General features: G+C 41.3%; 3 protein-coding genes across 4 annotated transcripts in view; 1 reads left to right on the forward strand and 2 right to left on the reverse strand.

Annotated features, from left to right (window-relative positions):
* Positions 1–279: 279 nt before the first annotated feature.
* LOC140277235 (adrenodoxin-like) lies at positions 280–7,102 on the reverse strand. The gene is made up of 4 exons (XM_072372228.1): positions 6,583–7,102; positions 2,226–2,350; positions 1,996–2,125; positions 280–1,130 (listed from the first exon to the last, which is right to left on the reverse strand). Exons 1-4 carry the CDS (start codon positions 6,714–6,716, stop codon positions 1,022–1,024), a joined length of 498 nt encoding a protein of 165 aa, XP_072228329.1. The 5' UTR covers positions 6,717–7,102; the 3' UTR covers positions 280–1,021.
* A 1,460-nt stretch (positions 7,103–8,562) lies between these two features.
* On the forward strand, positions 8,563–13,810 carry LOC140277457 (uncharacterized). Its single transcript, XM_072372529.1, has 6 exons — positions 8,563–8,604; positions 9,970–10,173; positions 10,518–11,566; positions 11,684–11,821; positions 12,390–12,501; positions 13,622–13,810. The coding sequence occupies exons 1-6, from the start codon at positions 8,568–8,570 to the stop codon at positions 13,693–13,695; spliced, it is 1,614 nt and encodes a 537-aa protein (XP_072228630.1). The 5' UTR covers positions 8,563–8,567; the 3' UTR covers positions 13,696–13,810.
* Positions 13,811–14,921: 1,111 nt separating this feature from the next.
* The window catches only part of nbeal1 (neurobeachin-like 1), a 41,597-nt gene continuing 39,802 nt past the window's right edge, over positions 14,922–16,716 (reverse strand). For both annotated transcript variants that reach the window (XM_072372413.1, XM_072372339.1), the window contains one exon: positions 14,922–15,860. In XM_072372413.1, the coding sequence (XP_072228514.1) occupies positions 15,750–15,860 (111 nt within the window). In that variant the 3' untranslated portion in view covers positions 14,922–15,749. The remainder of the gene's footprint in view (positions 15,861–16,716) is intronic.

Consider the following 16,716-nt stretch of genomic DNA (forward strand, 5'->3'; position numbering starts at 1 on the left):
TACTTGTATTTACAAAAGGAAAAACCTGCCAATGTAAAACTACCTGCTGTTGCCTTCTTTTATAAATATGATCGGTTTGCCTCAGAGTAAACTGGTCCTGATTCATATTTGAACATATTGAGCCGGTTGCCTGCAGCACACACAAAGTCCTACGATTCACGGTTATTTCTGGTTAAATAGTGTAAATGCAGCCTGAGTGCACTCGCACATTAATGAATGTAGTTTTTACTCAGAACCATCACTTCCTGTTGGACGTAGCCGTTCTTTTTCCGGCCATCATCCTTACTTTGTATTTGTTGCCAACAGTGCAGTTCTCACAGGAGCCCGTGTTGATTTGAATTAATCGCCTGCTTTATATTTAACGCAGCTTTAACCTCTGAAATAGGCCTGGTGCGTCCTCGCCGTGTACCGCACGCCACATCGAGCTTTGGCATTTGCATTAAAGAAATAAAACCTCCTCCAGTCGATTGGTCCTTCTGTTTGGAACACATTTAAGGTCTAAACGCCATTAGAAAGGTGAATTTTTACTTTATTTCTTACTCTATACACAGGTGTGCTGTCGCTATGTACAATCACATGACAACATGGTTACATTGAGGATTTGAATACATGTTTTGTTCAATAAAAATATATCTTGGGGGACATTTCGGATCAGAATCATCTTTAAGGCCTGGTTGCTGCTTTAGCTTCAGCAGATATGAGCAATTTATATTCAGACAAGGGAATCATCTGTTAAAATGTCACGATTGATGTATTAAGCCTTGATTCAACAACAGTGATTCAAACAAGATTATATGAAATCATTAGTTTATAACTCATAAATACTTTATGATTCTACGCTATGGTGACAAGGCTTTGATAACTGCTGCTGACAGCAAAGTCTTGCTTTTATAAAAAAGGAGGACAGTTCTGTGGGAGCCCACAGCAGCACCGGCAGGAGCTCCACCTACCACCGTGCACACGTCTGACCGGGCACACCCACACCGTCTACATCCATGTTTCTGAGCCGCTGGGCTCCGGCTCAAGAGGAGCCATCTTTGCTTTGCCGGATGTCGGCGACGCTCTCCGGGACCCTGGCGACCACGCCGTCCAGAGACTTCGTCAGGCAGATCTGACAACCGAGACGAGATCTGAGGCGGTGAGAGAGGAACAGCTCAGAGTCGGCCCAAAGCTTCACATTTAGATGAAACGCAGACCAAAATAAGGAAAGACAAAGGAGACTCGAGCCACAGTTTGGGCCCGATCCCACGGTCAGGTGACCAGCAGACGGAGAGAAAAGGCGTGAAAGCGAACCCGACTAACCCCAACATAAAGGCAGGAATCATCTTTTCAAAGTCTGGTGTCAGAACAGGCTTTAGCTTGGCTGCCTGCCCACTTTTATGAACAACGCAGGCGATTTGCTTGTTTAATTTAAAATAAACTGATCACGCCTAAATTCATGAAGAGAGCTTTTTGTACAAGACTCCAGAAAACCAACGTTAAAAGACAATGAAAACTTCAAGGTAAACAACAAAAATACCTTCATTCAATTAGCATCAATTAGCATTAGCAATTAGCATCTACAGACACATTTTACCAGAAATTAGGGTGCTGATGATTAAATGTAGCTCAAAGTCTTGATGCTTGCTCGTACTTTAAAGAGGGATCTGTCCACTAAATGAAGCCAATGTTGGCCCCTCGATTTCTAACTTTAATAATAAAGGTGCTCGTGCATCGTTGTGCTGCCTTACAGATATTGCATTGCACACATTTGTCTTTAGTCTTTTTTAAACGCTCCCAGTTTGGGGGAGAAAAACTACGCTGATTTTAATAGTCGGCTAATCGTGACGAGTCGCTAATCGCAGCAGCCCGACGTCCACATGGATAAAGTTCCGGGTATATCAGCATTTTCTAATAAAAGACGAGTTAATCTGGTTGTTTTTCATCACGTAAATCTACATCAAGCTTCCAAACCCTGACAAAGAGCTGCTTTTACATATGAAGGCGGTTCCTTACGTGTCTGTGAGCCCGTAGGCTAAGTCCAGCATGTCCATCTCCTCGTCCGTGACCGGCCCCAGCTGCTTGTACACGTCCTCATCGAAGATGAGGTGACATGTGGAGCACGCCAGCGTTCCCTCACACGCTCCTGCGGTGCACACACACTTTTATAAGTTCGGCTAAGCCTCACACACACAGACAGCAGGTCCAGACCTGTGAATCTCCCTCTGTGCTGCTCGCTCACATACCAAAGCCGTCAAAGTCGAGGTCCTCGTTAATGACGACGTCTAACAGCGAGTCGCCAGGTGAGCCCTTCACTGTGATCTTCTCCCCATCTCGGTTGACGAAGTTAACCGTCACCTTATTGTCTGACCTGAAACACACAAACACGCAGCTTTAGACCGACTGACAGATAAAAACCTGAAGTAATGACGACAGAAACTGAATGGCTCTAGTGATCAGCTGTGACCACTAGGGGGCGATGATGCCCACATCAGTCAGATCACAGGAAAGACATTTTAAGCTGCTCTTTAATGTTTAAATCCTCCTTTTAATGTGAACTTTCAGAGCCTGAATGATCAGAGGTTAGAGTGGGTTGTCCAATAACTACAAGGTTGGTGGTTCAAGTCCCACTCACTCAAAAAAGATCCTTGCAAAGTGTCTCTATAAGTGTGCACGTGTGTGTTCAACAGGTGCCAACCTGGATGGGCTGAAAGGATGATCTTAAAATGCTCCATCAAAGGATGATAACAGCAAAAACTGGTTTGATTAAAGAGATTTATGACATAAATCATTATTCTGATTTATTAACAAAGGAGTTCCAACACAGCTTTGGATGTTTAGTCCAATTATTCAGATAAATACATAAAGATAGAAAGAAAAAGGAAACAAAACAATAAAGACAAATAGTGAAAGAATTAAATAAAATAATGAAATAAAGAAATTTAATTAAAGTCAAAAGGAAATGCAGGAAAGATATTTAATGAATAAAATAAATAATTCAAAAAAGAAAGACAACAATCAGAAGCAAAAATTTCTTTTCTCATTTTGATAACAAAAAAATATCTAAAAAAAAAAGTTTTATTTAATTTAATTTTTATTCTGCAGATAATAAACGTTCAGCTTTTCCAAACATCCGACGAACCTGAACTGGTCGTCTTTCAGGTCTCACGTTTCTGTTTTCCTGAGCAGGACAGTGAACGCACCGCTGACTCACTTTGGATGAAAAACTTCATGTAATAATAACTCAGCTGATAATTAATAATTAATAACTCTCCTGCACTGACGCTCCAACTACAACTGGTACGAATGTGTGAAAGGTGGAGATTAATTTAACTTCTGATCCAAGGAAACCAACGTAAATAACTAAAATATGACTTTAACATCATGTTTAATAAGGTAATCGTTTATTCTTCCATCGTGTTACTGAGTGATTGAATAAGAATTAAATGAATAAATCAGTAAAATGAAGATGAATCCTGTCTGTGCTGCTTTATTTTCATGAAACCGAATTCCTAATAAAGCTTCTCTGTTTGAATCAGACGTAAAAGACTGAAATAACCAGTTAAACTTAAACTCAGACTAGATAAATAAAAATAACTTAGAGCCGCCTAAAGCAATCTCAGCATTAACTAACATCGGTTCTATAAATGGTTTCGTCCTCGCTCTGATGGACTCGGGATTTTAAAAGGTGGTCAAAGCACGTTTTTACTAAATGTTTTTACAGATGAATCCAAACGAAACTCTTCATATTAAAGACAAATAAACAGCAACACGGACGGAGGAAATATGTGCAGAAGCACATCGAGTAACCAATTCTAATTCATGGTTACTGATAACTTCTTTAGGACCAGAGACCTTGTATTCAGTAGAGCCGCAACGATTCCTCGACAAAAATCGATAATAGAAATAGTCGACAATGAGTTCTTGTTTGTCCAACAGAGTGAGGCATCGCATTTAATTACAATCTCTGCCGAGAGTCGCACATGCGCAGTAGCGTCTCGGGGTAATGTGCACAGGAACGCCAGCGTCCAACACATTAGCTCCTAAAACTTCTAAAGTTTGGGAGCATTTTAGATGCAGCGAATAAAAAAAGCAGACCTTAAGTATCGCGGCACGTCTGACTCGCCAAGTAACATTCAAGCCAATACGTTTTGGTTTCGATGTACATTTTATAAGCGTTTTTTCGCTTTAAAAGAGAGCTTTAACGTTACGCCTGAGAAATATCTTTAAATTAAATGCATGAAAGGAGCCATTTTTATTTACTTTTTGCATGAATCAGCAGCAAAGTTGAATAAAAGATGGATTTTTCATTGAAGTGTCCATCTTTCTTGTGTTTATTACCACATAACTAACGCAACTTCATACTAAATTTAAGAAAAAAAAATAATTATCCGATTAGTCGACGAATCGTTTCAATAGTCGGCGACAAGTCGACTATTAAAATAGTCGTTAGTTGTAGTTCTGGCATTCAGATCAAAGCTGAGACACTAACTATTAAACCTCACCCACATACTTTGTCCTAAACCGAGAACAGTTTGGGACGAGATCTTTGAAGCTCCCGATAAAGTGTTTCAGACAAGTTTAAAAAAGACCCAAGATGTCCCAAAATGCCCCAGCATAAAATATCAAATCACATAACTGGAAGAGGAAAAAAAAACACCTTTTACACATTTTACTGATCGCTGCCCTTAAACGAATCGCAGTTAAATGGTTAAAACCCGATTCTCCAACATGCAAGATGTGGCTGGAGAAATAACCTCTGCCTTGAGGCTTCCAAAAGATGTTTGTGAACCTGCCATGCAGTAAAAATCATGTTATTTTTTACGATTATCTTTGTGTATCACTCGTGTTTAACTCTGCAACATGCAGGTATGTTTGACCCCAAACATTTACTCTTAAATCATAAATAGAAACAGCAGACCAATTGTGAATTTGCTCGTATATGACAAATAAAAATGAAGTTTAAATTAAAAGAAACGCAGCTTAACCAGCAGGGACCGACTTTACAGCCGATTAAAAATCTCTGGTTTGTTTTGGTGATGCTTTCACGTTAAAAAGCGAAATTTCTCCAATATGATCAGCACACGTTGCTTTAAAAACAGAAGAACGAATGAAAAAGTCCCGATTTAGATTAAAAAGCCAACATGAACCGTAACTTTGGACCAGAAGCGTAACCTGAAGCTTTCTGCTGAGTCTTTCACCACAAACACAATCTACGGTGCTTTTTCTGCTCTGGTCCCAAACTTTAGACATTTTTATGTGGCTTTTTTTCCACCCGTTCTGTTCCTTTAATTACGGTAAAAACAGAGTTTTGTGTGGATTAAACAAAGCATTGAAGTAAATAATTAGCAAAGGAGTTTTTGTAATGTAACACTCTGCTTGTGCTTCTTACTTATTTCTATAAATCTTTATTCTTGCCTTCTTTTTCTACGCTAATCCAACCCAGAACATAGAAAAACTGACGCCATATAATAAGACTACCTCAATTCTGCAATTATAAGCAAGTTTTAGTCGATTTAAATCCCATTTCTGCAGTTAAAAACAGCAGCATCCTGTTCGACTGCCACATTATCATCCTTTCACTCACTCTGTAGCTGCTTTTACTTCTGATTGATGAACTTTTCGGCCAGTCTGTTATTTTTAAGAGCACGTGAAAGGACAACAAGACTCTTACAAAGTTGTGTTACTGTTGCTTAATCTGGCCTGTGAATGTAAACAGACCAAAGAAACCTCCCGTCAGTAAATTAATGCCCTTATCACAAAGTGGATTCAAGAATACACTAATCCCGTTAAGTAATCTCCTTTGTTAATTTCCTTGACACCCTCTGAAAACCTGAGAGAACCCTGGTCTGACACAATAAACTCGTTGACCTTCTGGTAGTCTCAAAGTAATCCGCTTTAAGGAAAGAGCCATCAGTCATCAGCTCCATTCTTTACCCCCTTAACACACTGACTGACCTTAAAAGTTCACTCTGAGTAGAAGTCATGATTAATTCAAAAGGTTAAAACACAGGGAGGGTCAGAGGCAGATACACCGGTCTGACACAAACACACATGAACAGTGTCAACCAGTTTGAGGCCAGCTTGAAAACCAAAACCTTCAACCTGAGCTGCATGTCAGCGGTCATTATGCAACTCAACAAGCTGTTTGGCCCTGGGAAGTCCAGCTGTGGCCAAAGCCTTGTACCTGCACGGGAAGATGGAGCACTTTGTCCTTGAGGAGATGAGATGCAGCTCCTCTGAGGGGAGCGATAATAATTAAAATAAGAGATAAGTTTTCAATTCTAACTCAAAAGTTTTGTTGGAAAAAACTCAAAAGTTTGTTGGAAAAACTTTTGAAGTTGTATTAAACGCAGTATATATCTATATGTGTATAAAAGCCGCTTTGTTTGAAGCTTTATTTGAGTGTTATATAAGATAAAGATACATAACTGATCCTGAAGGAGGAAGCTGTGAGGAGACATGAGGAACACTTCCTCAGTCCTGTTTTACCTGGACAGAGCTGATAAGAAATGTCATGTTAAATTATTCCTCCGTTGACTGGACTGGGCTTGAGCTCACTTTTAGCTCCGTATTATTGTATTTTCCCGTAAAATGACATACCTGAGTGGTTGTGTTCCCGTGGTAAAGCTCCTCTGCTCATTCAGCCAGGCTCCCGAAGATACCGCCGCCGTCCTGCGCGAATATTCTCGTAAACTAACGAAAGCGACTCGTCTTAACGCTGTTACCAACGCCATTTCCACTAAAAGACAATAAGCTAATAAAAAGCAGAGTGAGAAAATATGGAGATGTGCTACACTGGAAGACGAGTGGCTCGGACTTTCGCTGCTCTCCTGCTCCTCAACCGAATGACACCCCAAAGTTGTTTGACTTAGCACACTGAGCAGGCTAGCTGGGCTAGCTTGTTTTAGCCTGGAGAAGTCACTCTGTCACTGTCGCCTTCATTGCGTAACGTGTTACAAACGACAGCTGCTCGTGGCCCCAATTCTTAATCAATCAATTGATCGAACAGTGGACCGAATGGGCTACTTACAACACAACGTAAACTGACACTATCAATTACAACCACACAGCCGAGGATTATACGGTCAATTCGCGAGAAGTCTCAACTGTTATTTAGCTGCAAAGAAAGCAGAGCTGACGTAGCACAACTTCCTGCTACGTCGCCAAAATAAAAGCTTTAACAAACTAAATGTTGCGTATTCATGGTTTTACACACTGAATTTAGCCAAATTCAACGCATTCTTTATATTAAGGGGGGATGCAAACACAATCGGTGCATTAACTTTCTCTATGTTAACAAAAATAATTTAATTTTGCTCTTATTTTGAAAGCAAATCCAAATAATTTCCTGTTGCGTGTTAGCTAACGTTCGCTAACTTGATGCGGCGAACCAAAACGCCCCGTGCCTGTCCGCGTGCGTGAGTGCGTAAATTTGCCAAGCAGTGTGATAGTATTCACCCTCGTTTTGAATTACCACACCTGCCGACAGAGAGGAGTTTGTGTCACATTATTGCTAATTTTCAGTGACGTAAACACCTCCTCGCATAATTAATTGCTTAAAAAGTGAGAGGGTTGCTCAAGTCAAGTCAAAGCTTCCAGTATTTTGGACCCTCGCTGTCATCTGTCCGCCTCAGGGTTCACAGAGAAAAATACGTCAGATATCAGCAGTAACCTTGAACTTTTGAACTGTTTAAAATCAGGACACGATTTGCTAGAAGATGAGCTCGTGCCAGGAGTGGGGTGAATGTGTGGCAACACATGCCTGAAAATCTATAATTTCATGTTTTGAATCTCCACCAGCAGCGTTTCTGTTCATGTACATACAGCAGGTGGAGCCAGAGATAGAAGTACATTCATCAAAAAGACTCGGGGAAGGATTCTCTTCCTTCATCTTTAGCATTACAGAGTGGAAGTGACCATTTTTTTTTTGTTTTGTTTCAAAACTACTAAAGTGCGGCCGTGTGTTTTATTTTCAATAAAGGAACCAAAGCCACTCTCATATATTTAAGTCTAACAAGGTATACATCTGAGTGACCTGTGAGATAGGTTTGTTATTGCCAAAACAACCTTTAGCGGCCTCCAGAGTCACGCTCACATCTGTTGTAATCTCCACTCTCTGACCACGGTCACAAATATTGATTGAGCTTCCCTCAATTAAACCAAGTGCCATTCACCTTTTCCATATTTCCAAAACTCAGACAACGACTGTGAAAAAAAAGGTGCGTAAGGGAGAACTGTCAGCGGTTAGCAGCCTGCACTTTATTAGCTGCAATTACTGTACAAAAGCATTGCGTTCAACCCTTTATCAGGTGAAATGTGGGGGCAAAGTTCATGAAATATCAGTAATCTTCAGGCTGTTGGAGGCACAGATTAACCAATAATCTTTCTTATGGTAATCGCATTGGGTTTATGACCATGGCAGAGATATATTACTGGGTCAACCTTCCTTTCTGCGCTGGCATCATCCATCACCGAAGCCTCAGGTAAGCAACACGAGTACAGCGAGGAGAGACCAACAAACGAGTGATAAATTGCTTTGTTGGAGCATTAAAAGTCAGTTGCTGTGTGTCTTCGACATTTACAGGATGTTCCAGTTTGTGCTGCTGTTCCTGGCCGTGTCAGGTGAGATCTCTGCTTCATCTGAGCATAGCAGCAACAGCTCGTTACTGGCATCAGACTCACTGGATGATTCAATTTGCACACGATGCGATTCTCCGCTCTGGTTCTTTTCTTTAAAGGCAACACCAGTTGTTTGAGGTTTGGATTAGATCAGGAAACAGATTTTCCTTGTAATCAGGACTGAATCTAACGACTAATCTCAGTGTAAACTAAAAAAAACCAAACGCTTTAATGAAGATAACACTGTGCTACAGACTAGTTATTGTGGGGTTGCTCCTTGTAAAGAAATTAATTCTGTTAGAGACGATTCAAGCCGATTTTTTTTACGTCCTAAATCATTTAGACTTTGTGATCTGTTGCCATAGCAACGCAACTGTTGACTGTGGCAAATACTAATGAGATTAGAGCAATTGACCTTTCTGATGGCAGTAAAAACAAATCGACTTTGACCGTTACTGATTTATTACAGTGTTAAAGAAAAGCCTAAATATTAGTCTGACTCGGCCGTTAGCTTCTGATAAACCATCTGTCAGCGTTTGATTTTATATCAGAACAGGTGACAAACGACAACAAAACAAATGCATTTCAGAAAAAAACCCGGAAGTTTCATATCATTTATTTATTTTACAGTATGAGTATTTAATTTGAATTCATTTCATTGTAGTTGGTTAGTTTTTTAAATGCAATTCTCAACGTGAAGATTAAGATTAAAATATGCGTCACATTCGCTGCAGGTGGATAATTCAAGTTCGGCTTTTTATGTCATAATAGTCGTTGATTATCTTATTTTGAAAGTAACCCTCAAGCCGGCGTTCAAAATGTTTAAGTGGCTGCAAAATAAAACGTCTTTTTCTCTGTAGCAGTTCCTTGACTTCACAAATGGAGCACCCGATAGTTTATTTATACATAGTATAAAAGGTAAAAAACCCGATATATCCGGGGTTATCTTCATTTTAGAAAAGCGTTTTGTGACTCCTGGTGTTTTCTTTTCTGTGGGAAACGGGTCCAAATGGCTCTGCCGACCCCTGTTCTAGTCCAAAACCAGCAATATTGTGTTATTTCTAAGGAGCAGCGCACTTCACAACGCTCTCCGACGCCTCTGCTCCACAGCAGTCGGCTCGTAACTGTACAGCTATGTTTAAAGGGGTAAAAAGTGCTGTTAGCACGGTTCGCACCAGCGTTATTGAGGCGTACTTTAACTTTTAAAACAAAGAGATAACGAGCACAACATGGCGTCGCAAGTCAAATATCTATCTATCAAAATACTCATGTTGGTGTGCATACAGCCTTAAAAATGCTGCGTTTCTTTAGGGCCACATTGCACCTTTTACACTAAGTCTAAATTTGCGTGACTGCCACCCATCACAGGCCTCCAAGCTCTCCCAATCGGAGCCCCGAGACCGAGGTCAGCTTCAACCTTCGAGCTCCCTGATGGCTTCCGACAGGAAACGGGACACCAGGAAACTATTCCTGACAGCTTCAAGCAGGGTACTGAGCCTTCCAGGAGATTCCTAGTTGACCTCAATACAGGCCTGGTGAAGGAAGACGTGAGTGAGATGGACAGGAGAGTGGGTGAGTGCCACCAAACCCCGCAAATCCCATTTAAACACGTCTTCCACTGCCAACAGGTGCCACGATATTAAAGCTAACATGTGTTCTCACTCGGTTCAGTAATCTGGTGTCGAAGGACCACAAGCTGCTTGACATTTTTTGTTATTTAAAAACAACTGGATGGATCGAAATGAGATTTGACGCAGATCCTTTTAATCCATGATCCAATAGAGTGATCCTTTATAACTTTCTTAAGGACAGTAGCTTCTAAATCGAGTCTATTCTAGTCTATTCCTCCATGTACTAAGCAGCGTATCACAACACATGAAAGAACCTTTCTAACCTAAAGTGGTTCTGTCTTCCAGTTCCTGAGGACGTTCCAGCTCAGAGAAATGGAGGAGGTTGGGTTCGAGTCGAGGAAGCCTCTGTTCCTGATGTCCCCGATGGTTACAGACAGGGAACAGAACCTTTCCATAAAATTCTAGATGGTTTCAAACAGGGAACAGAACCTTTCCATAAAATTCTAGATGGTTTCAAACAGGGAACAGAACCATTCATTTCCATCCGAGATGGTTTCAAACAGGGAACAGAACCTTTCTTGTCTATCCGAGATGGTTTCAAACAGGGAACAGAACCTTTCTCGTCTATCCGAGATGGTTTCAAACAGGGAACAGAACCTTTCTCGTCTATCCGAGATGGTTTCAAACAGGGAACAGAACCTTTCTCGTCTATCCGAGATGGTTTCAAACAGGGAACAGAACCATTCATTTCTATCCGAGATGGTTTCAAACAGGGAACAGAACCTTTCTCGTCTATCCGAGATGGTTTCAAACAGGGAACAGAACCTTTCATTTCCATCCGAGATGGTTTCAAACAGGGAACAGAACCTTTCATTTCTATCCGAGATGGTTTCAAACAGGGAACAGAACCTTTCATTTCCATCCGAGATGGTTTCAAACAGGGAACAGAACCATTCATTTCTATCCGAGATGGTTTCAAACAGGGAACAGAACCTTTCATTTCCATCCGAGATGGTTTCAAACAGGGAACAGAACCTTTCATTTCCATCCGAGATGGTTTCAAACAGGGAACAGAACCTTTCATTTCCATCCGAGATGGTTTCAAACAGGGAACAGAACCTTTCTTGTCTATCCGAGATGGTTTCAAACAGGGAACAGAACCTTTCTTGTCTATCCGAGATGATTTCAAACAGGGAACAGAACCTTTCATTTCTTTCCGAGATGATTTCAAACAGGGAACAGAACCATTTCCTGAGATCCCACTGAACTATAGACAGGGAACCGAACCTTCAAATGGCAAAGTCCCAGCACAGATAGTGACCTGTACTGGGGACATTATCAGTGAACACTGCTATGAATTCATCCGCACACCGCTGGCCTTCCAAGACGCCCAGGTTAGACTATCAGCAACACATAAGGCGATTCTGCCCCATCTTTTTCATTTTGTTCCACTTTTATAAACTGAATTTAATTTCTGGCTCTTCATGTCTGTGTTTTTTGTCGTCCTGTAGGACTTATGTAGAGCCCTTGCTCCAAAGGCTGAGCTTGCATCTGTAACCAGTGGCGATCTGCATTCCCGCCTGGTTTCCCTGGTGACCAAGGGCGGCCAGAGCAACCCAGTGTTGACTTGGTTGGGAGGCAAAGTCAAGGCAAGTTACTTTTAGAGTCAACTTCCTTTCATTTCATTTATAGGAGGAGGCGGCTTGAAAATATGAACCTCTGTCGCTCTCTTTACCCAAAAACTTGTTATAAAGTCAGTCTTGAACAATATAACACTATCAGGAGGATAAAAAACTGTCTAAAATCACTACTTTTAGACAAGGACTTGGTGACTGTGATATAAGCGTACCGTCCCTGTACTGCGGCATCCAAAGGAGGCCAAGGAGAGTTTAATCAGATATGTTATCAACAGCACAGATGGTGCTATTCTTACCTTGGTACAACATTGACCTTTGAACTTTGATTTAAAAATGTTGCATAGTACTTGTCCTGTCACTGAGAGAGGCCTGAATATAAATGGTGTTTGACTTTTAGAGGCTCAGTGGAAGATCTAAGTTGGTTCTAATAGATCCTACCGGATATTTCTACTTTAATTGAAATATCTGAACATGAAACTTCCTCTTCCACCGTCTACGGTTACGTACTGACAACTTGAAAGAGTATTTTCCCTTGAAAGAGCTCGCTTGTGACATGCTGAATGTGTGCTGCGCACCTCAGAACCAGCAGGCCTCATGGACTGACGGGTCAGAGTGGAGTTACAGCGACTGGATGCCGGGTCAAACCCTCGTTAACGCTGACAAACCTGCCTGTGTGCAGATGTTCAAGATCGGTGAGGAGTACACACAAATGACTACTTTCTATCAGCTTTTTCTCACTGGACATTCAGACCGTTATCATATAAAAACAGAGAAACAGGTGGCTCAGGTAGAGTGGTGGTCTTTGGCCCTCGTGAATTCATCTGTGTGTAACTGGATGAAAAATAGGCTGAAAAAAATGACACAACTCCTGGCAAAAAACATCAAAGTATCGCTCTTAGAGGATGTTCTTCCAGCAGTTTTCGTTTGTAGGAAAAGAGAGAAGAAAATAACCGTTTTTTAACCGCTGAACATGGCTTTATAAAGACGAATAATAAAAAAAATAATGAAGTAAAGAATAAAATGGTTGTAATTAATTTGTTTTCCGTCCATGTCGTTGAGTTGATTCGTCTTGGATGGAAATCCCATTTCCTCTTTCAGGCTTCTTACAGTTTGCTCTCAAACATCATCTCCTCTTTCTGTCCATTTAATTTGTTTCATTGACACTTTAGTTTGAATTTTCTCTCAGAACTCTTTGACTAAACTTTCAATCTTCCAATTTTATTTGTTCTTTGCTCCAAATCTTAATCACAGCTGACTGAGAACATCAGACTCTGAGCTGAATGACCTTTTGAAGGAGTTTTATAACCCTTCCCGTGGTTTCCACTGACAGCTCTGTTGTTGGGGCCACGTTTCATGTCAATCAGCCAGCTGTAGCAGCTCATTGAGCTCTGTCTGCACCTTCTTTTACCTACAGACTAACTTGCATGTTAAAAATTGTTTTAGAGAAGCAGACACCTCATTACAGCTCCCCTATACATTTAGCATAAAACAGCTTCCTCCAAGAGTGATGATTTCATATTTTTTGCCAGTGGTTGTTGACTAAAAATAGCCGTTTGAATGTGTAAAAGCAAGGATCTCATCAATACCTGAGCCGTTTAACTTCATCTCCACATTATTTCCTGCCAAACTCACACTCTCGTCTCAGATGAGACGCGCCGTTTGATAGCCACGTATCATAAAATCTCGGCTAATCAGAGGTTTATGAATCCCAGGCAGTTTACATCATGGAAAGTCTTTGACATGTACAGCGAACTTGCTTTCAGGAATTCATCGATGTGTCGTAAATAAATCTGTCCCTACCCCGTTTTCCAGATAAGAGCTGGTGGACTGTGGCCGACTGTGAACTGAAGAGAGCGTCCATCTGCTCGTATCCCATCACTGGATGAAAACCACAGAGAAACACAACATGAGACAGGCCCACCAACAACACCGTTTTCATTAGTTTGGGCTACTTACCGCACCATCTGCTTCTGTCTCCTTAAATAAAACTTATGGCACATATCTGTGTTTTTCTCATGCATCACTGATTAATACCGTAAAATACCTCAAACAGACAAAAAAAGCAAATCTTCTCTAAATTTAAACAAGACTTTAATGATCATTTTCCACTTGTGTATACAAAGCAGTTTGTACAGATTAGGGGGCAAAGTTTAAACAATTTGTTACAATTTAGTACCTGGAAAGTGCAAAAGTACAATTTCAAAGACGATGAAATAAAAATCATGCTGTACATTATATACTGTATTCATAAATAATCATAGATATACACACATCCATTTTGGTGACAGTCACAGAGAATGCAGCCAAGACACAAAATAGTCATTTTAGATTTTTCTTTAAAGTCCTATAATCTTGGTTCCCACTGACACGGTGAAGGTTTAACGTGTGGAATGCTGCTTTCGGTTGATTTTGTGGACGATAAGCTTCGGTAATGTGAGAAATCTCGCTCTATGTGAACGCCACTCTGGGATAAAGGCACTCTGTTGCAGTCGGGGAGCGACTCAAACAGTGGTCTTTTGTCCTAAAAACAAACGTGGATGAATGAAGGAAAAAAAGAATCGATGCACCTTTCACAGAAATCATTTAAAGAAGGACACAGATTGGTCTCTGCACAGTTAAATAAAAACTAAATCACCTTCAGAGGAAAAAACACCATGATATTGAGAATTTGGCAATACAAAATAAACTCACATATCACAGACATGTCCTTTCTCACACACACACACACATGCACACAAATCTCCAAAGCAACCAAAACAAGGCATTTTAACCGTTTTTGACGCTCCATCAGAGGAAAAACTCCTCTGAAATCAGTCATGATGTACAGGTGAGATGAGAAAATAATGAATGAGGATGGCTTGGGGGCAAAGATGAGAGATCAAGGCAGTCAGAGGGGGGAAGGAGGAGGGTAGAGGACACCGACTGTCCCGGTTAAGGTGCAGGAAGACTGGAAATAGAGGCCTGTCTGTGGGACATAAAGGAAGGAGCTGTATTGCTGTTAACACTGACATCTCATGGAGCCCGTGAGGATTTCTCCGTCGTCTTCTACAAGTGTTTGAACACTCACAGGATTCTTCAACAGACAATATGCGATTAATCATAATTGCTACTCTTACTTATAAATAAACAGATTCAAGTAACTTAAGAACATTCAATGAAGCACGGAGCTGTCTTACGTGACTTCAGAGGTGCTTTTTTACTGCACTGCTGCGATAAATCGTGTGTTTGAGAATGTAGTGTTTTACTAAAAGTTAAGTACAAAACAATATGTAAAAATTAAAACACTAAAGATAGATAAAACACTATCTCCTCAGACAAAACAAGTCAGCCGTGTCCACACGCAAAAATCTACAAAACCACTTAACGTCACTGCATCACGACTGAATCTCAAAGTTAACTAAAATGCCATAAATGTGTCAAGCACATGCATTCATTCACCAAGAAACAACAACAAAGGACACACAATTAAAAAAAGGATTAAAGCAACACACATTTGTTTATAAAAACTCATAGAAAAGGCAGAGAGTTTGGTCTTACGAGTGGTGGAGCCTTCTTACTGCATAGGGCTGCAGGTGGCAGCTTGGAGGCAAACATGGAGAATCTGGGCGAACACAACTGACCCACCTGTCTGCACCCAGGCCGACCAGAGCAGGGACAAAAAAAGGGCACCTGAAGCTATATTTTACACGCACACTCGTACAGAAATGAGGGGAACAGCTGTTTGACTGATCTGTAAAATTCTAAATGATGTAGAGGTGATGAGGGAAGCAGTGGTGTTCTCCCTCTGCGTTTGAACCACAGCGCCAGCGCCAGTCCAAAGCCGGGGCGCACACCCCGAAACACGCAGGAACCACCTCAAAACTGGGGGAAAGTAATGGGGGAACCGAAGGGAGTCAAGTGATGAACAGACATGGATTGAGATGGGAATGAGGGACGTGCTTTAAAGGGGGCTGGGGTGGGGCTGGTTGCTGTCGTGCTGGGTGTTGTACACCGTCTCGCCCGAGGAGATCTGAGTCAGCCTCTTGCTGGAGCCCCACAGTTTCCGTGTGATCTGGGAAGAGCGGAGGAAGAGGAGGAGGAGGTTGGACAAAGGAACGGGGGGGAGAGTGGGGAAAGAAAAGCGTGAAGTCAAAGGAAACAAAAGAGGAGGGGAGAAAAAAGGAGGAGGGATATGATTCATGTGCGATTGATAAGTTCATTGGACCTTGATTGATTTTGTGAGGCACAAAGAAAAACAATCAAAGCTTGATTCACATGAGAGTGAGGTTCAGATCAAACTATTCAAAGATGAACCGCTTCAAACTTCCACATTTACACGAACACACTACTTACATTGTCAAAACACTGAAGTTTCTCTTGGCACGAGATTATTGTTAGTCTGTTTATATGGCTTCAGTTTGCAGGAGCGCTAATTTGAGTTAAGTCTGTTTCACAGCATATTTGTTATGGTTTGAAGAGCGAGCACAAAACATAATGACACTTGAGGTTAACAGCATCAGATGGAGTCTATTTTAGGTCAAACACTGCACAGATGTCAAATACGAGACACAAAAAGAATGAGGTCAGCACAAAAAGCTGTTTTCGTATCACAGTTCTAACGGCTGCGTCCTCCGCTCAGCTGGTTGCAAAAGCAAACTTGAGTTTGCAGGAGCGTTAGTTAGTGTTAAGTTTGTTTAACAGCACATTTGTTATGGTTTCAAGAGCAAGCTCAGAGGTCGATGTGTGTTTGCAGTGATTTCGCAAGGGAGGAGTGGAGCCAAATGACTGACTGTGAGTGACAACCATCCCTGAGAAGGAGAGGCGACGGTGGGTTAAAGGTCTTTGAAGACGCTGCAGCAGAGGCTTCACGTGTGAGTGCATGTGTCAGATCTACAGCGGTAAAGGGAGAGGAACTAGAGCTGCGAGGG

Source organism: Leuresthes tenuis, unplaced genomic scaffold, assembly GCF_036924035.1.
Source record: "Leuresthes tenuis unplaced genomic scaffold, fLeuTen1.0.hap1 SCAF_1, whole genome shotgun sequence".
Lineage (NCBI taxonomy): Eukaryota > Metazoa > Chordata > Actinopteri > Atheriniformes > Atherinopsidae > Leuresthes > Leuresthes tenuis.

Coding starts and splice junctions, on each gene's coding strand:
- LOC140277457 (XM_072372529.1), top strand. CDS start 8,568: ATGTTCCAGTTTGTGCTGCTGTTCCTGGCCGTGTCAG. Junction 8,605..9,969: donor GCTGTTCCTGGCCGTGTCAG/GTGAGATCTCTG, acceptor CACCCATCACAG/GCCTCCAAGCTCTCCCAATC. Junction 11,567..11,683: donor TGGCCTTCCAAGACGCCCAG/GTTAGACTATCA, acceptor GTCGTCCTGTAG/GACTTATGTAGAGCCCTTGC.
- LOC140277235 (XM_072372228.1), bottom strand. CDS start 6,716: ATGGCGTTGGTAACAGCGTTAAGACGAGTCGCTTTCGTTAGTTTACGA. Junction 2,351..6,582: donor ACGGGAACACAACCACTCAG/GTATGTCATTTT, acceptor TGTGTGTTTCAG/GTCAGACAATAAGGTGACGG. Junction 1,131..1,995: donor GCCTACGGGCTCACAGACAC/GTAAGGAACCGC, acceptor TCACCGCCTCAG/ATCTCGTCTCGGTTGTCAGA.